Source organism: Palaemon carinicauda, chromosome 28 (assembly GCF_036898095.1).
Source record: "Palaemon carinicauda isolate YSFRI2023 chromosome 28, ASM3689809v2, whole genome shotgun sequence".
Lineage (NCBI taxonomy): Eukaryota > Metazoa > Arthropoda > Malacostraca > Decapoda > Palaemonidae > Palaemon > Palaemon carinicauda.
Window position 1 is genome coordinate 59653556 of NC_090752.1, and position 25000 is coordinate 59678555.

The window sequence follows — 25000 nt, forward strand, 5'->3', positions numbered from 1 at the left end:
AGAAAAAAAAAGAAATTGTTGGATGGACGCATTTTTTTTTTTTTTTTTTTTTATGAACGATTACTTGTGCTACGAAAACACTTCTCCCGTGACACACACCTCCGACTCTTCACTACAGCCAACAGGTAACTAACTGGCAACTTATCCTGTAAGATGTAACGGTCATCCTATGGCTCTATAGTCCATGCCTCATCTGCCAGTTCGATGCAGTGTTGCACAGACCTTCAACAGGCTTGGAGGAAGGTTCCAAAGGTATAGAAGTGTGCTCCAGAGAAGGCTTTGACCACAACAATCTAATTTGAAAGATGCTTACTGTAGGTCTCATTTTCACAGGTGCACCACCAGAAAAATAATAAGGTATAGTGTTCTTCTTGTAAAGAAGTGAATCTTGACATGAGTTCTTACTGTAGGTTTCATTTTCACAGGCGCAGCACCAGAAAAATAATAAGGTACAGTGTTCAGCTTGTAAAGAAGTGAATCATGAGCAGAGCCTACTCTGGTAAGTTGAAATCGATGTCACTGACATTGGTGAACTGAACTGATGTAAGATTTCAAAACTTTCTCGCCAGGCCACATTCATGGTGTTGACATTTTGTAAGCTCAGCAAGCAGACACAAGAGATCATTTCCATAATTTGCATAATTCAGGAATTCAGGAGAATTAATAAATTATGCATTCAAATTGATTAGTGCATTCCTATACGGGAACAGCTCGCATAAGAGTAACAAATTAATTAAGTTCTTCAAGAGAAGTAAATGTTAAAGAGCCTGGATAACACAGTACAGGCAAATTGGTCAGATAATTCCATTGCATCTTTCAGTCAAAGACGGTAAGACCAGTAAGTGGCTAAGTGCCTTGCAATTACAGTAAGTGTGACCAGCTAATGCCCTCAAGTCTTTCAGTTACAGACAGTATGGTACAAAATACACAAATGCCTTGCAATGACAGAAAATGTGGCAAGTTAATGCCAAGTTTCAGTTATAGATAGTATGCCCAGAAACTGGTTAAGTGCCTTGCGATTACAGAATGTGTGGCCAGCTAAGGCCCTAGAGTTTTTCAGATACAGACATTGTGATCAACTAAGGTAATAGAAATTTTCAGATACAGACAGTGTGGCCAGCTAAAGTAATAGAGTTTTTCAGATACAGACAGTGTGGCCAGCTAAGGTAATAGAGTTTTTCAGATACAGACAGTGTGGGCAGCTAAGGACATAGAGCTTTTCAGATACAGACAGTGTGGCCAGCTAAAGACATAGAGTTTTTCAGATACAGACAGTGTGGCCACCAAATGGTTTAGTGTCTTGCAATTACAGAACGACCACCAAATGTCGTGAGCGCCCTTCAATTTTCGTTGATGGACCTTACAACGTAGATGAAATGTTTGTCATTGCTCTTTTGGTATATGGCAGCCTCTACCTTGCATTACTAAAAATTTGCCCTTTCTGTTAATAAATAAGGATATTAACTCACTGGTGACTGTTCACTCATGTTGACAGCTTAGGAATATTTCCCTTAAAATTTGATGTTTGAATAGCTAAGAAAACAGATGCATTGTTATATTTATTCAATTTGAGCTTACTTTTCTTTTTACCAATAGCAGATTGCTAAGTGCAACCACAACTAGATTTCTACAAAGCTTCAACCTCCATATCAAATCTAGATGGGCTACTTCTCGCTTGTTTTTCCTGAACGTCAGTCACAAGTGGGTTAATAGAAAACTATATACAAAAACTATATATATATTTATATGTATATTGTATTCACATGTGCACATGATTATATATACAATATATGTATCTGCATATAATATAAGTATGCAAATATGCCTGTATGTGTGCATGTGTGGTGTGTGTATGCAAATTTATAAATTCACATTTATGAACTGATTGGGCCACCTTGTGCATATCAAAGGAGGTATTGGAATAATCTGGGTTAATGAATGTTGTAGACAAGTCTCGAAGCCAAAGTGCACTTTTGGTGGTTTTGCTTGTTATAAACTACTTGCAGGAACTTTGATTAAGATCTCTGTGATGAAGGTAAATAACAGCGAGCAACTTAATGCTATCTATCTTTCCCTTCCCTGTCTATCTATCTCTCGTTCTAGCTCTCTTTTTCTCAATGTTCTAAACATTAACATACTTAAACTTTCATTAGACCATTCAAAGACGTAGAATGAGAAAGATGTGGTCTCTACTTGGTGCATGATCCCATCCATTCTGAAGAGAACTAGAGAGAGGGTCAAGTACCTCTGAACATGGTTATCTTTACTCAGTGCATGGTCAGATCCACATCTAAAGATAACTGGAGAGAGGGTCAAGTACCTCTGAACATGGTTATCTTTACTCAGTGCATGGTCAGATCCACATCTAAAGATAACTGGAGAGAGGGTCAAGTACCTCTGAACATGGTTATCAACAGAATGCCCTTCAGGATCCAAAAGTGTGAAATTGTGTGAGGTGAACGCAGACCCCATTAATACGAGTTCTAGGCGCGTCCCGGGTGAATGCGAGCGTTACAGCAACACGCAGGTATGACTATGGACTCTGTTCCTGTGCTCTGAATTATTAGAACTATGAGACACAATGGGTGACGTCGCTCTGTCCACGACTTCCTTGATGCCCGTGACCTCGATTTTAGTGATGGGTATAACATTATGAGCTCCCATTGCCTCCTGGGCCTTGCTGTCACGCGAGTGGTGGTTGTCTATGAGGACGTCGGGGAGGATCAGCTTCTGCGGGGTCTGCGTGGCGATCAGGGTGTAGCTGCCTATCGGCAGAGGCTGGGACTTCTGCAGCAAGTGGTGAGGCGCCAGCGAAGACATCTCCGAAGGCTTTTCGTGCATCGTGTTGCGGATTCTATCGCCCACGGAGTTGTGGTGTTCGTGCGCCGTGGAGGTTACTGAAGAAGGAGACAGGAGTTCTTCTGTAGGGGATGGCTTGGGCGTGCTGTTGATGACTGGCACGGTCATCCCAGAGAATCCTGCATTGGAGAACGTCCGACCTGGAGTTGGGGAAAGGAAAATTTGACAATTTACAAATCACTGATAAAAAGTTTCGAAATATAACAAACACTGATAAGACATTCTGTAACTTACCAAATACTGACAAAGTTTGCTGATTTGACAAAGGGGGGAAGGAAATAGGCTTAACAAAGTTCACGGGAACTTGCATAATACTGAAACGTTTAAAGAAGGAAAAAGGTTATAACACTTGACTAATTACCAAATCACTGATAAAACATTCTGTAACTTACCAAATACTGACAAAGTTTGCTGATTTGACAAAGGGGGGGGGAGGAAAAAGGCTTATTTTGACAGATATAACACTTGACTAATTGCCAAATCACTAATAAAACCTTCTTTAACTTACCAAATACTGATAACATTTGCTAATTTGACAAAGAATGGGAGGAAACTTGATAATGGGAAAAAGGTTATAAGAAACATTTATATTAAACGTTCCTGGGAAAAGGGTTATAAGAAACATTTATATTAAAGGTTTTTAGGAAAAATATTATAAGAAAAATTTATATTAAACGTTCCTGGGAAAATGGTTATAAGAAACATATCAAACGTTCTTGGCAAAAAGATTATAAGAAACATTTATATTGAACGTTCTTGGGAAAAGAGTTATATGAAACATTTATATTAAACGTTCTTGGGAAAATGGTTATATGAAACATTTATATTAAACGTTCTTAGGAAAATAGTTATATGAAACATTTATATTAAACGTTCTTGGGAAAAGAGTTATATGAAACATTTATATTAAACGTTCTTGGGAAAATGGTTATATGAAACATTTATATTAAACGTTCTTGGGAAAAGAGTTATATGAAACATTTATATTAAACGTTCTTGGGAAAAGTTATAAGAAACATTTATATTAAATGTTCTTGGGAAAAGAGTTATATGAAACATTTATATTAAACGTTCTTGGGAAAAGTTATAAGAAACATTTATATTAAACGTTCTTGGGAAAAGAGTTATATGAAACATTTATATTAAACGTTCTTGGGAAAAGAGTTATATGAAACATTTATATTAAACGTTCTTGGGAAAATGGTTATATGAAACATTTATATTTAACGTTCTTGGGAAAAGAGTTATATGAAACATTTATATTAAACGTTCTTGGGAAAAGTTATAAGAAACATTTATATTAAATGTTCTTGGGAAAAGAGTTATATGAAACATTTATATTAAACGTTCTTAGGAAAATAGTTATATGAAACATTTATATTAAACGTTCTTGGGAAAAGAGTTATATGAAACATTTATATTAAACGTTCTTGGGAAAAGTTATATGAAACATTTATATTAAATGTTCTTGGGAAAAGTTATAAGAAACATTTATATTAAACGTTCTTGGGAAAATGGTTATATGAAACATTTATATTAAACGTTCTTGGGAAAATGGTTATATGAAACATTTATATTAAACGTTCTTGGGAAAAGAGTTATATGAAACATTTATATTAAACGTTCTTGGGAAAATGGTTATATGAAACATTTATATTAAACGTTCTTGGGAAAAGAGTTATATGAAACATTTATATTAAACGTTCTTGGGAAAATGGTTATATGAAACATTTATATTAAACGTTCTTGGGAAAAGAGTTATATGAAACATTTATATTAAACGTTCTTGGGAAAATGGTTATATGAAACATTTATATCAAACGTTCTTGGGAAAATGGTTATATGAAACATTTATATTAAACGTTCTTGGGAAAAGAGTTATATGAAACATTTATACAACATTCCTGGGATAAAGGTTATGAAAAACATTTATACTACATTCCTGGGATAAAGGTTATGAGAAACATTCATATCAAACATTCCTGGGGAAAAAAACTTGACAAAGACAAAGAAGCTACGCAAATTGGGCAATATAATTAAAAATCCTTAGAAACATGGACACAATTTACAAAACAGGGTAAGCTATAGGTTTTTTTTTTAAATATCTTCAAAGTTTTGGGCAGGCTACACCAAGAAAGAAGAGCAATAGATAAAAAGCTGATGAAACATGAGAAAGAAGGTCGAGGTAGGAATAACTGAGGCATGAAACGTCTTTTCAAAATTAAGGATAAATCTGGGAAAGCAGGAAAGTTAAAGATACAAAAAACATTGTCACAATACGAAAGAAAGTCGTGAGAAACTAGAGAGAGTTAAGAATATAACTTACACTGATACAATAGGGAAAAAAAAGACTTGAGAATCTAGAGCAAGTTAAGGACAGAACTTACATTTTCACAATAGGCAAAAAGACATGAAAAACTAGAGAAAGCTAAGGACAGAACTTACATTGTCACAATAGGCAAAAAGACATGAGAAACTAGAGAAAGCTAAGGACAGAACTTACATTGTCACAATAGGCAAAAAGACATGAAAAACTAGAGAAAGCTAAGGACAGAACTTACATTGTCACAATAGGCAAAAAGACATGAGAAACTAGAGAAAGATAAGGACAGAACTTACATTGTCACAATAGGCAAAAAGACATGAAAAACTAGAGAAAGCTAAGGACAGAACTTACATTGTCACAATAGGCAAAAAGACATGAGAAACTAGAGAAAGCTAAGGACAGAACTTACATTGTCACAAAAAGAAAAAAGACATGAGAAACTACAACTTACACTGTCACAAGGGAAAAAAGCCGTGAGAAAACACAGAAAGTTAAGGATAGAACTCACAAGTCACAATAGGAAAAAAAGGCGTGAGAAAATAGAGAAAGTTAAGGGTAGAACGTACATTGTCACAATAGGAAAAAAGACGTGGGGAACTAGAGAAAGTTAAGGACAGAATTTACATTGTCAAAATAAGGAAAATCGTAAGAAGGCACCAACAATTATGGGTAAGTGATTCAATTTTGCCAAATAGGGAAATATGTGAGACGGTAGGGAGGTTAAGGATAACATATAGATTGTAAAAATAGGGAGAAAATTTTCAAAAGCAGTAAAAGTTAAAGATAACTGAATAGGGAAAAGGGTAATATAGTTAAAGTTAAAGTGATATTAGCATAACGAACGAGAAAGAATGTTAAGGATAGCAGATATATTGTAAGAACAGGGGAAAATGAGAAAGTAGGGAAAGTTAAAGATAACAGATACATTGTAAGAACAGGGGCAATTGAGAAAGTAGGGAAAGTTAAAGATAACAGATACATTGTAAGAACAGGGGCAATTGAGAAAGTAGGGAAAGTTAAAGATAACAGATACATTGTAAGAACAGGGGAAATGTAAGAACAGGGGGAAATTAAAAACTAGGAAAAGTTAAGAATAACAGATACATTATAAGAACAGGGGGAAAGTTAAAGATAACAGATACATTGTAAGAACAGGGGAAATGTACGAACAGGGGGAAATTAAATACTAGGGAAAGTTAAGAATAACAGATACATTGTAAGAACAGGGGGAAATTAAAAACAAGGGAAAGTTGAGAATAACAGATACATTGTAAGAACAGGGGGAAATTAAAAACTAGGGAAAGTTAAGAATAAGATACATTGTAAGAACAGGGGGAAATTAAATACTAGGGAAAATTAAGAATAACAGATACATTGTAAGAACAGGGGGAAATTAAAAACAAGGGAAAGTTGAGAATAACAGATACATTGTAAGAACAGGGGGAAATTAAAAACAAGGGAAAGTTAAGAATAACAGATACATTGTAAGAACAGGGGGAAATTAAAAACAAGGGAAAGTTGAGAATAACAGATACATTGTAAGAACAGGGGGAAATTAAAAACAAGGGAAAGTTAAGAATAACAGATACATTGTAAGAACAGGGGGAAAATAAAAACTAGGGAAAGTTAAGAATAAGATACATTGTAAGAACAGGGGGAAATTAAATACTAGGGAAAATTAAGAATAACAGATACATTGTAAGAACAGGGGGAAATTAAATACTAGGGAAAATTAAGAATAACAGATACATTGTAAGAACAGGGGGAAAATAAAAACTAGGGAAAGTTAAGAATAAGATACATTGTAAGAACAGGGGGAAATTAAATACTAGGGAAAATTAAGAATAACAGATACATTGTAAGAACAGGGGGAAATTAAAAACTAGGGAAAGTTAAGAATAACAGATACATTGTAAGAACAGGGGGAAAATAAAAACTAGGGAAAGTTAAGAATAACAGATACATTGTAAGAACAGGGGGAAATTAAAAACTAGGGAAAGTTGAGAATAACAGATACATTGTAAGAACAGGGGGAAATTAAAAACAAGGGAAAGTTGAGAATAACAGATACATTGTAAGAACAGGGGGAAATTAAAAACAAGGGAAAGTTGAGAATAACAGATACATTGTAAGAACAGGGGGAAATTAAAAACAAGGGAAAGTTGAGAATAACAGATACATTGTAAGAACAGGGGGAAATTAAAAACAAGGGAAAGTTGAGAATAACAGATACATTGTAAGAACAGGGGGAAATTAAAAACAAGGGAAAGTTGAGAATAACAGATACATTGTAAGAACAGGGGGAAATTAAAAACAAGGGAAAGTTGAGAATAACAGATACATTGTAAGAACAGGGGGAAATTAAAAACAAGGGAAAGTTAAGAATAACAGATACATTGTAAGAACAGGGGGAAATTAAAAACTAGGGAAAGTTAAGAATAACAGATACATTGTAAGAACAGGGGGAAATTAAAAACAAGGGAAAGTTAAGAATAACAGATACATTGTAAGAACAGGGGGAAATTAAAAACAAGGGAAAGTTAAGAATAACAGATACATTGTAAGAACAGGGGGAAATTAAAAACAAGGGAAAGTTGAGAATAACAGATACATTGTAAGAACAGGGGGAAATTAAAAACAAGGGAAAGTTAAGAATAACAGATACATTGTAAGAACAGGGGGAAATTAAAAACAAGGGAAAGTTAAGAATAACAGATACATTGTAAGAACAGGGGGAAATTAAAAACAAGGGAAAGTTAAGAATAACAGATACATTGTAAGAACAGGGGGAAATTAAAAACAAGGGAAAGTTAAGAATAACAGATACATTGTAAGAACAGGGGGAAATTAAAAACAAGGGAAAGTTAAGAATAACAGATACATTGTAAGAACAGGGGGAAATTAAAAACAAGGGAAAGTTAAGAATAACAGATACATTGTAAGAACAGGGGGAAATTAAAAACAAGGGAAAGTTGAGAATAACAGATACATTGTAAGAACAGGGGGAAATTAAAAACAAGGGAAAGTTGAGAATAACAGATACATTGTAAGAACAGGGGGAAATTAAAAACAAGGGAAAGTTAAGAATAACAGATACATTGTAAGAACAGGGGGAAATTAAAAACAAGGGAAAGTTGAGAATAACAGATACATTGTAAGAACAGGGGGAAATTAAAAACAAGGGAAAGTTGAGAATAACAGATACATTGTAAGAACAGGGGGAAATTAAAAACAAGGGAAAGTTGAGAATAACAGATACATTGTAAGAACAGGGGGAAATTAAAAACAAGGGAAAGTTGAGAATAACAGATACATTGTAAGAACAGGGGGAAATTAAAAACAAGGGAAAGTTGAGAATAACAGATACATTGTAAGAACAGGGGGAAATTAAAAACAAGGGAAAGTTGAGAATAACAGATACATTGTAAGAACAGGGGGAAATTAAAAACAAGGGAAAGTTGAGAATAACAGATACATTGTAAGAACAGGGGGAAATTAAAAACAAGGGAAAGTTGAGAATAACAGATACATTGTAAGAACAGGGGGAAATTAAAAACAAGGGAAAGTTAAGAATAACAGATACATTGTAAGAACAGGGGGAAATTAAAAACAAGGGAAAGTTGAGAATAACAGATACATTGTAAGAACAGGGGGAAATTAAAAACAAGGGAAAGTTGAGAATAACAGATACATTGTAAGAACAGGGGGAAATTAAAAACAAGGGAAAGTTGAGAATAACAGATACATTGTAAGAACAGGGGGAAATTAAAAACAAGGGAAAGTTGAGAATAACAGATACATTGTAAGAACAGGGGGAAATTAAAAACAAGGGAAAGTTGAGAATAACAGATACATTGTAAGAACAGGGGGAAATTAAAAACAAGGGAAAGTTGAGAATAACAGATACATTGTAAGAACAGGGGGAAATTAAAAACAAGGGAAAGTTGAGAATAACAGATACATTGTAAGAACAGGGGGAAATTAAAAACAAGGGAAAGTTGAGAATAACAGATACATTGTAAGAACAGGGGGAAATTAAAAACAAGGGAAAGTTGAGAATAACAGATACATTGTAAGAACAGGGGGAAATTAAAAACAAGGGAAAGTTGAGAATAACAGATACATTGTAAGAACAGGGGGAAATTAAAAACAAGGGAAAGTTGAGAATAACAGATACATTGTAAGAACAGGGGGAAATTAAAAACAAGGGAAAGTTGAGAATAACAGATACATTGTAAGAACAGGGGGAAATTAAAAACAAGGGAAAGTTAAGAATAACAGATACATTGTAAGAATAAGGGGGAAATTAAATACTAGGGAAAGTTAAGAATAACAGATACATTGTAAGAACAGGGGGAAATTAAAAACAAGGGAAAGTTAAGAATAACAGATACATTGTAAGAACAGGGGGAAATTAAAAACAAGGGAAAGTTAAGAATAACAGATACATTGTAAGAATAAGGGGGAAATTAAATACTAGGGAAAGTTAAGAATAACAGATACATTGTAAGAATAAGGGGGAAATTAAATACTAGGGAAAGTTAAACATAGACACATTATAAATATGGTAATTTGGTGAGAACGCAGGAAAAATTTAAGTATAACAAATACATAATAAAAATAAGGAATAAGATGAAAAAAAGGGAAGGTTAAGTATATCAGATACATAGCCAAAATAAGGAAACACATTGCCATTCTACATATTGTCAAAACAGGCAAAAAATGAGCAAGCAGGGAATTGAAAAATTTCAGCCACTAACTATGTCATTTACCTACCCCAAAAAAATTTTGAAAAGAGGATAGCTTTTTTTATCCAAAAAACATACATATTTTTTTCTCATTTGGTTCTCCCCCTCCCCTTGGATATCAGCAAATGGAGCTTCATTATCATAGAATAAGTGCTTAGAATAGTTTAAGGATAGCAGATACATTATCAAAAAAAGGGAAATATGAAAGAAAGCAAGGGTTAACAGATTGATTTGGGGTTTTTTTTTTTTTTTTGGCGTCCTGAGAGAGAGCAACGAGAACAGTAAAGGTCAAACCGAAATATAAAACATGGCTAACTTGATAAAACTTTCAACTGTGTTACACAAGGCACTAGAAGAGTTGGAAGACCCAAACCGTAATATAAAACATGGCTAAATTGATAAAACTTTCAACTGGGTTACACAAGGCACTAGAAGAGTTGGAAGACCCAGGCCTACATGGCTGAGGAGTATGAAGCGTGAAGTGGCAGGTGATGAATGGAGAAGTATTGAATTAAAAGGTCAAGATGGAGGTGACTGGCAAAATGTAACCGAGGCCCTTTGCGTCAATGGGCGTAGGAGGAGATGATGATGAATATGAAAATGTATGAAAGATAAGAAAAAAAAAACAACTTGTCAACACGATGAAAGATATGATGATAATAATGAACAGAAATCAACAGAATTACTATTATTATTATTACTTGCTAAGCTATAACCCTAGTTGGAAAAGCAGGATGCTATAAGCCCAGGGGCCCCAACAGGGAAAATAGCCCAGTGAGAAAAGGAAACAAGGGAAAATAAAATATTTTAAGAAGACCAACAACATTAAAATAAATATTTCCTAAATAAACGATAAGAAACTCGTGTATAATAAAGATATTTTCAGTTTGTGTGTGTGTGTGTGTGTGTGTGTGTGTGTGTGAAACTAAGACACACCTAGGAAAAAAAAAGGTTTTGATATCATTAATAAGACTGAAAAGATCGACGGGACAATGAACTAATTTTTGAGAAAACAAAAGAAAGAAAAAACATTTCTTGAATGAAAAATATAAAAAAACCTGAGATATATTCATGAATTATGAAAAAAAATAATCCTGACAGAAATCAATTAATTTGAAATGTTGCAGATTTTAATTATAAATATATTGAACGATAAAATCTTGATGTTGACGATGTGGTATATGTTAGTATGAAAAGTTGTGGAGTAGATTATTATTATCATTATTATTATTATTATTATTATTATTATTATTATTATTATTATTATTATTATTATTAACGTTATAATTATTATTATCATTATTATTATTATTATTACTATTATTTTTATTATCATTATTATTATTATGATTATCATTATTATTATTATTATTATTATTATTATTATTATTATTATTATTATTATTATTATTATTATTATCATTACCATTATTGTTATTAATATTAATATTATTATTATTATTATTATTATTATTATTATTATTATTATTATTATTATCACCTGATGGGAAAGACGTATGAAATAGGAACGAGGATGGTTAGCTAGCTAACCATGGTAGGGAATAAGTTTAGAAATTTAAGTATCAGTAAGAGTAATGCAAAAGGTAGTTTTAACTACGATTCTAATTATATAAAAGTAAATTTTATATGGTCTTGAAGTTAATTGAATACAGTAGATATAACTCTATGAATGGCAGCAAGGATGTCAGGAAATTTCTAAGAAATGTAACTAAGATGTAATTGGAAAACATTGCTAATTAAAGGGACTGTCAGCGAAGGTTGATTGTAGGGAAATGGATGCGTTACATACATATGTATGATAAATTTTGCACATTTAGACGTGTTTTCATATTCAAATAAGCCATATATTTTTTATACATTAATGTCTGGATTCTCTTAACGACCTCGGGATCAGAGCCCCAGGCGATATCATACAAAGACAAGAGCTTGTGACAGGCCGGGAGTCGAACCCTGGCCCGGCTAACTTGTATAGACAGTGACTTAACCTTTCTTCGTGGCCAAGTGGTTAAGTCACTGTCTATACAAGTTTGCCGGATCAGGGTTTGACTCCCGGCCGGTCACAAGCTCTTGTCTTTATGTAATTTCGCCTGGGACTCTGATCCCGAGGTCGTTAAGAGAATCCAGACATTAATGTATCAAAATTATATATGGTTTATTTGAATACATATGTATATGTATGTGTATACATATACATATATACACACATACATAGTTAATTCTTACTCTTATGGTATAGCAAATCTAATGGAAACTAATGCATTTATGTCGACTTTGGCTCTATAAAATACTCTCTATAGAATGGAAGGAGTCTACCATGCAGAATGAGAGAAAGCAAACGTGAAAATAAAATGGAAACAACACTAATTTATAACAAGTGCCTTTAAAAGCATTCTTTGTCTCGTATGAGGTGCCGCATTCATTCCCGGAAACCCTCGTGGATGTGCAACCCTAAAAATGCTAAAACAATCTACTGGAGATGTCAAGAAATATCAACTTCATTCCTAAAAGCCTGAAATTGCATCCAAAAATAACGTTGTCGTGTGCCGTACAATCTACCCTCCAGAGAGAGAGAGAGACATCTCAGCTGTGCAAAGTGGATCTAAAGGCGGGTTTACACGGTTGAATGGTTCGTCGAACACGGTTCGACAGACAAGTGTTTAAAGTGATCTTCGACCTCTTCGAACCGTTTGACAAGCAAGTTCGATAACCGGGTTCGACCGTGTAAAACAAGCTTAACAATTCGGGGTTGTATTTACGGAAATAAAATCATAGGAGTTTTAATTATCCTGTGAATTAAATTGAAGTCACAACGTATCTCTCAAAATCTAAGACTATCAGTTCTTGCTTATAGTAATAACTGGAATCAAATTGTTTATTTGAGTCTTGAAAAACATAAGAAATCTTAGTGAAATTGGTCCCTTGTATAATATAACTTAGCTTATGTATTAAACCTGACTGGATCCGTATGAGAATTAACTAATAATGCATAAACAATGAGTAATTCTGGTTAAAAATCGAACAATTCTACATAAAAATCGAAAAAATTTTGTGCTAGACAGATTTTGGATATAACAAATTATCAACGGTTTCTATTCTGACCTGGTTTCTTTAACAAAATAAATCACATAAATCGGAGAGGTTTCACTTTGACCCATATGAAAATCTATGAATAAATAATTAAGGAAAGAACAGGCTTCAGGAACTTTAAAAAAGATAGTCTCATGAGAAATAATTTTTAAGGGAATATAAAATCTCTACTGAGTCAGATAATTCAAGGCTACTACACATACAACGCTCCATTTACGTCATTCCGTCTTATTTCACATCGATACAACCCCCATCTGCTGTATACATGTGGTATGGGCCAAGTGACCATATTTAGGGTAGGATCAGTGGACTTGCAAGTGGTCGTGATGGTGGGAAAAGGGGTGGGAGGGGGGGGGGGGCAAGCACGAAGAGCAAAGTGTCTGCAGCTCTTACCTGTAATTACTCAAGAGGTTCAGGTATGATTATCACTGGTTCTGGAAAGACACCGTTTGTTGGCTTTAATGATCACGAGACCTATACCACGTTTACATTATAAGCACAAATATTAAGATAAATCAAGAAAACTAAAGATATCTGCCAATTTCAAGAGCAGAGATGCGTGTTTATTAGTATAGAAAAAGAAGGCTGAAGGTATCTTCCAATTTCAAGAGCAGAGGTGCTTGTCTATTGATACAGAACAAGGAAGCTGAAGGTATCTGCCAATTTCTAGAGCAGAGGTGCTTTTTTATTGATACAGAACAAGAAAGCTGAAGGTATCTTCCAATTTCAAGAGCAGAGGTGCTTGTCTATTGATACAGAACAAGAAAGCTGAAGGTATCTGCCAATTTCTAGAGCAGAGGTGCTTTTTTATTGATACAAAACCAGAAAGCTGAAGGTATCTGCCAATTTCTAGAGCAGAGGTGCTTTTTTATTGATATAGAATAAGAAAGCTGAAGGTATCTGCCAATTTCAAGAGCAGATATGCTTTTTTATTGATACAGAACAAGAAAGCTGAAGGTATCTTCCAATATCAAGAGCAGAGGTGCTTGTCTATTGATACAGAACAAGAAAGCTGAAAATATCTGCCAATTTCAAGAGCAGATATGCTTTTTTTATTGATACAGAACAAGAAAGCTGAAGGTATCTGCCAATTTCAAGAGCAGAGGTGCTTGTCTATTGATACAGAACAAGAAAGCTGAAGGTAACTGCCAATTTCTAGAGCAGAGGTGCTTTTTTATTGATATAGAATAAGAAAGCTGAAGGTATCTGCCAATTTCAAGAGCAGATATGCTTTTTTATTGATACAGAACAAGAAAGCTGAAGGTATCTTCCAATTTCAAGAGCAGAGGTGCTTGTCTATTGATACAGAACAAGAAAGCTGAAAATATCTGCCAATTTCAAGAGCAGATATGCTTTTTTATTGATACAGAACAAGAAAGCTGAAGGTATCTGCCAATTTCAAGAGCAGAGGTGCTTGTTTATTGATACAGAATAAGAAAGCTGAAGGTATCTGCCAATTTCAAGAGCAGATATGCTTTTTTATTGATACAGAACAAGAAAGCTGAAGGTATCTGCCAATTTCAAGAGCAGAGGTGCTTGTCTATTGATACAGAACAAGAAAGCTGAAGGTATCTGCCAATTTCAAGAGCAGAGGTGCTTGTCTATTGATACAGAACAAGAAAGCTGAAGGTATCTGCCAATTTCAAGTGCAGAGGTGCTTGTCTATTGATACAGAACAAGAGAGTTGAAGGTGTCTGCCAATTTCAAGAGCAGATATGCTCTTTTATTGATACAGAACAAGGAAGCTGAAGGTATCTGCCAATTTCAAGAGCAGAGGTGCTTGTCTATTGATACAGAACAAGAAAGCTGAAGGTATCTGCCAATTTCAAGAGCAGAGGTGCTTGTCTATTGATACAGAACAAGAAAGCTGAAGGTATCTGCCAATTTCAAGAGCAGAGGTGCTTGTCTATTGATACAAAACAAGAAAGCTGAAGGTATCTGCCAATTTCAAGAGCAGGGGTGCTTGTCTATTGATACAGAACAAGAAAGCTGAAGGTATCTGCCAATTTCAAGAGCAGAGGTGGTTTTTTATTGATACAGAACAAGAGAGTTGAAGGTGTCTGCCAATTTCAAGAGCAGATATGCTCTTTTATTGATCCAGAACAAGGAAGCTGAAGGTATCTGCCAATTTCAAGAGCAGAGGTGCTTGTCTATTGATACAAAACAAGAGAGTTGAAGGTATCTGCCAATTTCTAGAGCAGAGGTGCTTGTTTATTGATACAGAACAAGAGAGTTGAAGGTGTCTGCCAATTTCAAGAGCAGATATGCTTTTTTATTGATACAGAACAAGAAAGCTGAAGGTATCTGCCAATTTCAAGAGCAGAGGTGCTTGTCTATTGATACAGAACAAGAAAGCTGAAGGTATCTGCCAATTTCAAGAGCAGAGGTGCTTGTCTATTGATACAGAACAAGAAAGCTGAAGGTATCTGCCAATTTCAAGAGCAGAGGTGCTTGTCTATTGATACAGAACAAGAAAGCTGAAGGTATCTGCCAATCTCTAGAGCAGAGGTGCTTGTTTATTGATACAGAACAAGAGAGTTGAAGGTGTCTGCCAATTTCAAGAGCAGATATGCTCTTTTATTGATACAGAACAAGGAAGCTGAAGGTATCTGCCAATTTCAAGAGCAGAGGTGCTTGTCTATTGATACAGAACAAGAAAGCTGAAGGTATCTGCCAATTTCAAGAGCAGAGGTGCTTGTCTATTGATACAGAACAAGAAAGCTGAAGGTATCTGCCAATTTCAAGAGCAGAGGTGCTTGTCTATTGATACAGAACAAGAGAGTTGAAGGTGTCTGCCAATTTCAAGAGCAGATATGCTCTTTTATTGATCCAGAACAAGAACGCTGAAGGTATCTGCCAATTTCAAGAGCAGAGGTGCTTGTCTATTGATACAGAACAAGAAAGCTGAAGGTATCTGCCAATTTCAAGAGCAGAGGTGCTTGTCTATTGATACAGAACAAGAAAGCTGAAGGTATCTGCCAATTTCAAGAGCAGAGGTGCTTGTCTATTGATACAGAACAAGAAAGCTGAAGGTATCTGCCAATTTCAAGAGCAGAGGTGCTTGTCTATTGATACAGAACAAGAGAGTTGAAGGTGTCTGCCAATTTCAAGAGCAGATATGCTCTTTTATTAATACAGAACAAGGAAGCTGAAGGTATCTGCCAATTTCAAGAGCAGAGGTGCTTGTCTATTGATACAGAACAAGAAAGCTGAAGGTAACTGCCAATTTCAAGTGCATAGGTGCTTGTCTATTGATACAGAACAAGAGAGTTGAAGGTGTCTGCCAATTTCAAGAGCAGATATGCTCTTTTATTGATAGAGAACAAGGAAGCTGAAGGTATCTGCCAATTTCAAGAGCAGAGGTGCTTGTCTATTGATACAGAACAAGAAAGCTGAAGGTATCTGCCAATTTCAAGAGCAGAGGTGCTTGTCTATTGATACAGAACAAGAAAGCTGAAGGTATCTGCCAATTTCAAGAGCAGAGGTGCTTGTCTATTGATACAGAACAAGGAAGCTGAAGGTATCTGCCAATTTCAAGAGCAGAGGTGCTTGTCTATTGATACAGAACAAGAAAGCTGAAGGTATCTGCCAATTTCAAGAGCAGAGGTGCTTGTCTATTGATACAGAACAAGAAAGCTGAAGGTATCTGCCAATTTCAAGTGCAGAGGTGCTTGTCTATTGATACAGAACAAGAGAGTTGAAGGTGTCTGCCAATTTCAAGAGCAGATATGCTCTTTTATTGATACAGAACAAGGAAGCTGAAGGTATCTGCCAATTTCAAGAGCAGAGGTGCTTTTTTATTGATACAGAACAAGAAAGCTGAAGGTATCTGCCAATTTCAAGAGCAGAGGTGCTTGTCTATTGATACAGAACAAGAAAGCTGAAGGTATCTGCCAATTTCTAGAGCAGAGGTGCTTGTTTATTGATACAGAACAAGAGAGTTGAAGGTGTCTGCCAATTTCAAGAGCAGATATGCTCTTTTATTAATACAGAACAAGGAAGCTGAAGGTATCTGCCAATTTCAAGAGCAGAGGTGCTTGTCTATTGATACAGAACAAGAAAGCTGAAGGTATCTGCCAATTTCAAGTGCAGAGGTGCTTGTCTATTGATACAGAACAAGGAAGCTGAAGGTATCTGCCAATTTCAAGAGCAGAGGTGCTTGTCTATTGATACAGAACAAGAAAGCTGAAGGTATCTGCCAATTTCAAGAGCAGAGGTGCTTGTCTATTGATACAGAACAAGAAAGCTGAAGGTATCTGCCAATTTCAAGAGCAGAGGTGCTTGTCTATTGATACAGAACCAGAAAGCTGAAGGTATCTGCCAATTTCAAGAGCAGAGGTGCTTGTCTATTGATACAGAACAAGAAAGCTGAAGGTATCTGCCAATTTCAAGAGCAGAGGTGCTTGTCTATTGATACAAACAAAAAAAGCTGAAGGTATCTGCCAATTTCAAGAGCAGAGGTGCTTGTCTATTGATACAGATCCAGAAAGCTGAAGGTATCTGCCAATTTCAAGAGCAGAGGTGCTTGTCTATTGATACAGAACCAGAAAGCTGAAGGTATCTGCCAATTTCAAGAGCAGAGGTGCTTGTCTATTGATACAGAACAAGAAAGCTGAAGGTATCTGCCAATTTCAAGAGCAGAGGTGCTTTTTTATTGATACAGAACAAGAGAGTTGAAGGTGTCTGCCAATTTCAAGAGCAGATATGCTCTTTTATTGATCCAGAACAAGGAAGCTGAAGGTATCTGCCAATTTCAAGAGCAGAGGTGCTTGTCTATTGATACAGAACAAGAGAGTTGAAGGTATCTGCCAATTTCTAGAGCAGAGGTGCTTGTTTATTGATACAGAACAAGAGAGTTGAAGGTGTCTGCCAATTTCAAGAGCAGATATGCTCTTTTATTGATACAGAACAAGGAAGCTGAAGGTATCTGCCAATTTCAAGAGCAGAGGTGCTTGTCTATTGATACAGAACAAGAAAGCTGAAGGTATCTGCCAATTTCAAGAGCAGAGGTGCTTGTCTATTGATACAGAACAAGAAAGCTGAAGGTATCTGCCAATTTCAAGAGCAGAGGTGCTTTTTTATTGATACAGAACAAGAGAGTTGAAGGTGTCTGCCAATTTCAAGAGCAGATATGCTCTTTTATTGATCCAGAACAAGGAAGCTGAAGGTATCTGCCAATTTCAAGAGCAGAGGTGCTAGTCTATTGATACAGAACAAGAAAGCTGAAGGTATCTGCCAATTTCAAGGGCAGAAAATTTTTTTTTATTGATACAAAATTAGAAAGATGAAGGTATCTGCCAATTTCAAGGGCAGAGATGTTGTTTATTGATATAGAACAAGAAAGCTGAAGGTATCTGCCAATTTCAAGGGCAGAGATGTTTGTTTATTGATACAAAATTAGAAAGATGAAGGTATCTGCCAATTTCAAGAGCAGAGAGGCATATTTATTGATACAGAACAAGGAAGCTGAAGGTATCTGCCAATTTCAAGGGCAGAGATGTTTGTTTATTGATACAAAATTAGAAAGATGAAGGTATCTGCCAATTTCAAGGGCAGAGATGCTTGTTTATTGATTTTGATGTTTAGCAAAGGTCCTAAAGTATTAAATAAATATTTTATTCTACGGAATTATCATAGCAGACTACATAGAGCATAAACATACTGAACAACAGACTTAGGACGTGGTGCGTAAGAGATAGTGCTAAGAATTCTATGCAGCTGACAACCGTCCGCTTGAACAGTCACAATAAGAGCAATGACGATCTGCTAGTGACACTATAGTCAATTCCTGATCGCTGATTGGTTGGACAAGATAATTCTAACCAATCAGATGGCAGGAAATTTTTCCGAGCTAAAAGGGCACCCCTGCGAGTCGGTGCAAATCTGCCTCAATAAAAAAAATTGACTATAGGCACACCCATTTCTTGCTTTCAGAAAAATGCATTGGGATTCATTTGACAATGTTTGTTCCTACTACCCTTTCAGAATCACTGAAAGGGATTTAATTTGATTCGTACATTCGTATTTTCCCTTTTCTAGAAATCTGTCAATTTTTCTCTACTTCTGTACCCTGTAGAATACCTTAAGCATAACAATTCATGTTTATATTCACCTGTACCTATAATTTGAAAAAAAAAAATCTTATATTCTGTGGAAATGTGTCAATCTATCTTTATTTCTGTACTATCATATTAAGATTTATTCTACGTAAAAGCAAAGTTGTTATTGAGGACTGATAAAAGAGTGGGGTACAAAATTATTCTTAGTCTCCTCATCCTAGTGCGTGTGCACATATACTGTACATACACACATTTATAAATATTATATATAATATATATAATATATATATACTGTACATATATATATACATACATTTATATATATATATATATATATATATATATACATATATATATAATATATATATATATATATATATATATATACTGTACATATATATACATGTATATATATATATATATATATATATATATATATATTATACATATATATAGTAATGGAAGATTTATAAGTAAACCACCAGTTTCTATTTGTTCTTAATCGTCTTGTGTTGGATAACTTTACGGATTAGTTTTCTCAAAGTAAATATTAATGGACACTTGAATAAGCAACTGTTATTATAAGAAGAATAATATATACAGCACTATAGCACCTAAAGGAAATATATGTTTACGAAAAAAAAATTAAGATAAATTAGAGTAAATACATAAAAAAGTGAAATTGAAAAAAAAATTAAGAGAAATTATATTTTTGAGAAAAAATAATAAGAATGAGATTGCAAATTAAAAAGGATTAAGAAGAAGGAGATTTTTAAGAAACGAATACTATGGGGTGTGAAAAGCTAAAGAAAAGGATAGAAAACTTGAAGAAAATAATAGAAAAGCTAAACAAACGGATAGAAAACTAAAAGAAAATAATAGAAAAGCTAAAGAAACGGATAGAAAACTTAAAGAAAATAATAGAAAAGCTAAAGAAAAGGATAGAAAACTTAAAGAAAATAATAAAAAAGCTAAAGAAACGGATAGAAAACTTAAAGAAAATAATAGAAAAGCTAAAGAAAAGGATAGAAAACTTAAAGAAAATAATAGAAAAGCTAAAGAAACGGATAGAAAACTTAAAGAAAATAATAGAAAAGCTAAAGAAACGGATAGAAAACTAAAAGAAAATAATAAAAAAGCTAAAGAAACGGATAGAAAACTTAAAGAAAATAATAGAAAAGCTAAAGAAAAGGATAGAAAACTTAAAGAAAATAATAGAAAAGCTAAAGAAACGGATAGAAAACTTAAAGAAAATAATAGAAAAGCTAAAGAAACGGATAGAAAACTAAAAGAAAATAATAGAAAAGCTAAAGAAACGGATAGAAAACTAAAAGAAAATAATAGAAAAGCTAAAGAAACGGATAGAAAACTTAAAGAAAATAATAGAAAAGCTAAAGAAAAGGATAGAAAACTTAAAGAAAATAATAGAAAAGCTAAAGAAACGGATAGAAAACTTAAAGAAAATAATAGAAAAGCTAAAGAAAAGGATAGAAAACTTAAAGAAAATAATAGAAAAGCTAAAGAAAAGGATAGAAAACTAAAAGAAAATAATAGAAAAGCTAAAGAAAAGGATAGAAAACTAAAAGAAAATAATAGAAAAGCTAAAGAAACGGATAGAAAACTTAAAGAAAATAATAGAAAAGCTAAAGAAACGGATAGAAAACAAAGAAAATAATAGAAAAGCTAAAGAAAAGGATAGAAAACTTAAAGAAAATAATAGAAAAGCTAAAGAAACGGATAGAAAACTAAAAGAAAATAATAGAAAAGCTAAAGAAACGGATAGAAAACTTAAAGAAAATAATAGAAAAGCTAAAGAAAAGGATAGAAAACTTAAAGAAAATAATAGAAAAGCTAAAGAAACGGATAGAAAACTTAAAGAAAATAATAGAAAAGCTAAAGAAACGGATAGAAAACTTAAAGAAAATAATAGAAAAGCTAAAGAAAAGGATAGAAAACTTAAAGAAAATAATAGAAAAGATAAAGAAAAGAATAGAGAAGCTAGAGAAAAGAATAAAGAAGCTAAAAAATAAAAAAACTACATAAAATGATAGAGAAGCTAAAGAAAAGAATAGAGAAACTAAAGAAAAGAATAGAAAAGCTAAAGAAAATAGAGAAACAAAAAAAAATAATAGAAAAGCTAAAGAAAAGAATAGAAAAGCTAAAGAAAATAATAGAAAAACTAATGAAAATAATAGGCAAACTATAGAAAAGAATAGAAAAGCTAAAGAAAAGATCAAAAACCCTAAAAGAATAATAGAAAAGTTAAAGAAAAGAATAGAGGCAAAAGAAAATAATAGAAAAACCAAGAAAAGAATAGAAAAGCTACAGAAAATAATAAAGCTAAAGAAAAGAACCGAGAAACTAAATAAAAGAGTAGAAAAGCTAAAGAAAATAATAGAAAAGCTACAGAAAATAATAAAGCTAAAGAAAAGAATAGAAAAGCTAAAGAAAAGAATAGAGAAACTAAAAAAAATTAGAAAAGCTACAGAAAATAATAAAGCTAAAGAAAAGAATAGAAAGGGTAAAGAAAAGAATAGAGAAACTAAAGAAAAAACAGAAAAGCTAGAGAAAATAATAAAGCTAAAGAAAAGAATAGAGAAACAAAAGAAAAGACCAGAAAAGCTAAAGAAAAAAATAGAAAAGCTGAAGAAAAAATAGAAAAGCTACAGAAAATAATAAAGCTAAAGAAAAGAATAGAAAAGCTAAAGAAAAAAATAGAAAAGCTAAAGAAAAAAAGAAAAGCTAGAGAAAAGAATAAAAAAGCCAAAGAACACAATTGAAAACCTAAAGAAAATTTAAAAAACCGATCAGTCCGTACTTCGAGGTTTATCCTTCGGAGGCTCCGACCCACCAAACATTTGGGCTCCGGAGGGAGCGCTCAAGGACGGGGTGGGCGTGGCGGTGAGAGAACGGCGTGCCACATCTTCGAAGGTGATCGGGGAATAGTTCCTGGAGACGTTGGAGCCTCTACGGGCGTCCTCTCTCTCGGCGATCTCCGCTGCTGCCTGAGGAAGGATCACTTTGCCCTTGATCGACTCCCGGTTCTCGCGGGACACGAGCCAGTAGGTCTTCATGTTTCCTGGAAAGAAGAGGAAGGTTTAAAGGCCGCTCGTGAATGACAGAGCAAGGGAGTGTAATATTTGTCTTGTAAGGCAATGCCCAAGTGGCTGGCCATATTTACATTGATCAGCATCCAAGCCCCTCTCCACTCAAGCTAAGATCAAGGAGGGCCAGGAGATGGCTGCTGACTTCTCAGCAGATAGACGTTATAGGCTCCCCCCAAACCACCATTCTTAGCTCAAAAGGATGGTGGGATTGTAGGCATTACAAGAAACTATCGAGCTTGAGAGGGACACGAACCCCAGTCTGGTAATTGCCAGGCAAGGATGTTTCCAATAGACCACCACAATCCCTTTACTTGAACATTTGAACTCTAATGGGGAGGGAGTGAAGAGGACGCAGAGAAGTAGATGGCGAGATGAGGTGAAGGATGATATGGAGAGAAGAGATTTTGTGGAAGAGTGTGCGTGTGATAGAAGGCATTGGAGATGGCGCATCAGGCAACCGACGCCTTAATGTAGGGATAAAGGAAGAAGATCAAGAGGGAGGCAGAGAATTAGATGGCGAGATAAGGTGAAGGATGATATGGAGAGAAGAGGTTTGGAGGAAGAGGATGAGTCTGATAGAAGGCATTGGAAAGGGCGCATCAGGCAAACGACGCCTTAATTTAGGGATAAGGGAAGAAGATCAAGAGGGAGGCAGAGAATTAGATGGCGAGATAAGGTGAAGGATGATATGGAGAGAAGAGGTTTGGAGGAAGAGGATGCGTCTGATAGAAGGCATTGGAAAGGGCGCATCAGGCAACCGACACCTTAATGTAGGGATAATGGTAAAAAAAGAATTAGATAATTTTCTGGTTATGGAACATCTTCGTACGTTTTTAAGGTTAATTAAGTACTATAGTTAAACACAGCTAACTAAATGATTGAAATAACCCATAGCAATTGAACACAGGAATGGATAGCCTTAATTCATGCGGCAGAGCCGTCTGGAAATTAAAATGATAAAATAATTCAACTTTACTAGACTTATGTAAACACACCAGTCACATTTAATGAAACTAAAATAATAAATTAATTCATCTTTACTAGATTTATGTAAACACACCAGTCACATTTAATGAAACTAAAATAATAAATTAATTCATCTTTACTAGATTTATGTAAACACACCAGTCACATTTAATGAAACTAAAATAATAAATTAATTCATCTTTACTAGATTTATGTAAACACACCAGTCACATTTAATGAAACTAAAATAATAAATTAATTCATCTTTACTAGATTTATGTAAACACACCAGTCACATTTAATGAAACCAAAATGATGAATTAATTCATCTTTACTAGATTCATGAAACACACCGGTCACATTTAATGAAACTATTAACTGTTCGATTCCTTCTAAATTTCAGTACTTTTTAGATAATCTTCCCACTTAGAACTTTGATTGAAAATTAAATGAATAAGCTCCTCTTCAAAACTAAGCTTTGAACTCTGGGAGAAAGGGACTGATCTTGATAGATATGTTTGAGGCTCGAAGTGAGGACGGCAGGTTCGTCCTTGCCAAGATTCTTAGGCAGGATATGTTGTATTATGCTAGCAGTATTTTTATATTTATTTCAAAAGTAGGTCTTCTGGAAGCTATATAACCTTTGTAGGGACATCATAGCTTTTATGGTTTTAAATTGAATTTCATTTTATTCTTTATTTATTACAAACGATATCGGGGTTAATGACCTTAGATGCCAGGATGCCAGAAAACTTCAAATCAATCTCTTTCTCTCTCTCTCTCTCTCTCTCTCTCTCTCTCTCTCACCTGTTTCTCTAGCAGCGCCATCTCTCTCTCTCTCTCTCTCTCTCTCTCTCTCTCTCTCATGTTTCTCTACCAGTGTCATCTCTCTCTCTCACATGTTTCTCTAGCAGTGTCATCTCTCTCTCTCTCTCTCTCTCTCTCTCTCTCTCCTCTCTCTCTCTTGTTTATCTAGCAGTGTCACACACATGCTCTTTTATGCTCAAAAATAGACTTCTACAAATCAATCTACCCATACACGTTCAGTACCCGTTCGAAGCGAAAGATATGTGTCAGTACATACATACCTTTTTAAAGAGCAAAGGTTACTAAGAGTCAGGGAAACCAGAAGCAGCAAGAGACTTCCACAGCTAAAATGTGCAGACAACTAAATAGCTCTTTATAGTGACATTATAGAATGTAATGAGTATGTAAAAATATTTGAGAAACGAAGATAAGAAAATGGACGGACTTGTAACATGACGACGGTACGAATGTCCCAAGACCAAACCAGGTCATTTTTAATGAAGATAAGATAAGGTATTATTATTATTATTATTACTACTACTACTACTATTATTATTATTATTATTATTATTATTATTATTACTACTACTACTACTACTACTACTACTACTACTACTACTACTATTATTATTATTATTATTATTATTATTATTATTATCATTTGCTAAGCTACAACCCTAGTTGGAAAATCAGAATGTTATAAGTCAAGAGGCTCCAACAGGGAAAATAGCTCAGCGAGGAAAGGAAACAAGAAAAAATAAGATATTTTAAGAGCAGTAATATTAAAATAAATATTTCCTATATAAACTATAAAAACTTCAACAAAACAAGAGAAAGAGAAATAAGATAGAATAGCGTGCCCGAGTGTACCCTCAAGCAAGAGAACTCTAACCCAAGAAAGTGGAAGACCATGGTACAGAGAGAGACTATGGTAGTACCCAAGACTAGAGAACAATGGTTTGAACTTGGTGATAAAATTTCTAATCAATTCTTTATTCATTTATTAATCTATTAGTCTAT

General features: G+C 34.3%; 1 protein-coding gene across 2 annotated transcripts in view; it reads right to left on the minus strand.

Moving 5' to 3' along the window:
- The window catches only part of Gyc88E (Guanylyl cyclase at 88E), a 234009-nt gene that overhangs the window by 93 nt on the left and 208916 nt on the right, over positions 1–25000 (minus strand). Inside the window, exons 14-16 of one of the 2 annotated variants that reach the window (XM_068352076.1) lie at positions 21919–22179; positions 13435–13475; positions 2873–2999 (exon numbers count right to left, since the gene is read on the minus strand). In XM_068352076.1, coding sequence (XP_068208177.1) covers positions 13441–13475; positions 21919–22179 — 296 coding nt within the window. In that variant the 3' untranslated portion in view covers positions 2873–2999; positions 13435–13440. Of the gene's footprint in view, positions 3000–13434; positions 13476–21918; positions 22180–25000 lie in introns of both variants that reach the window. The other variant, XM_068352075.1, reaches the window with a different exon arrangement.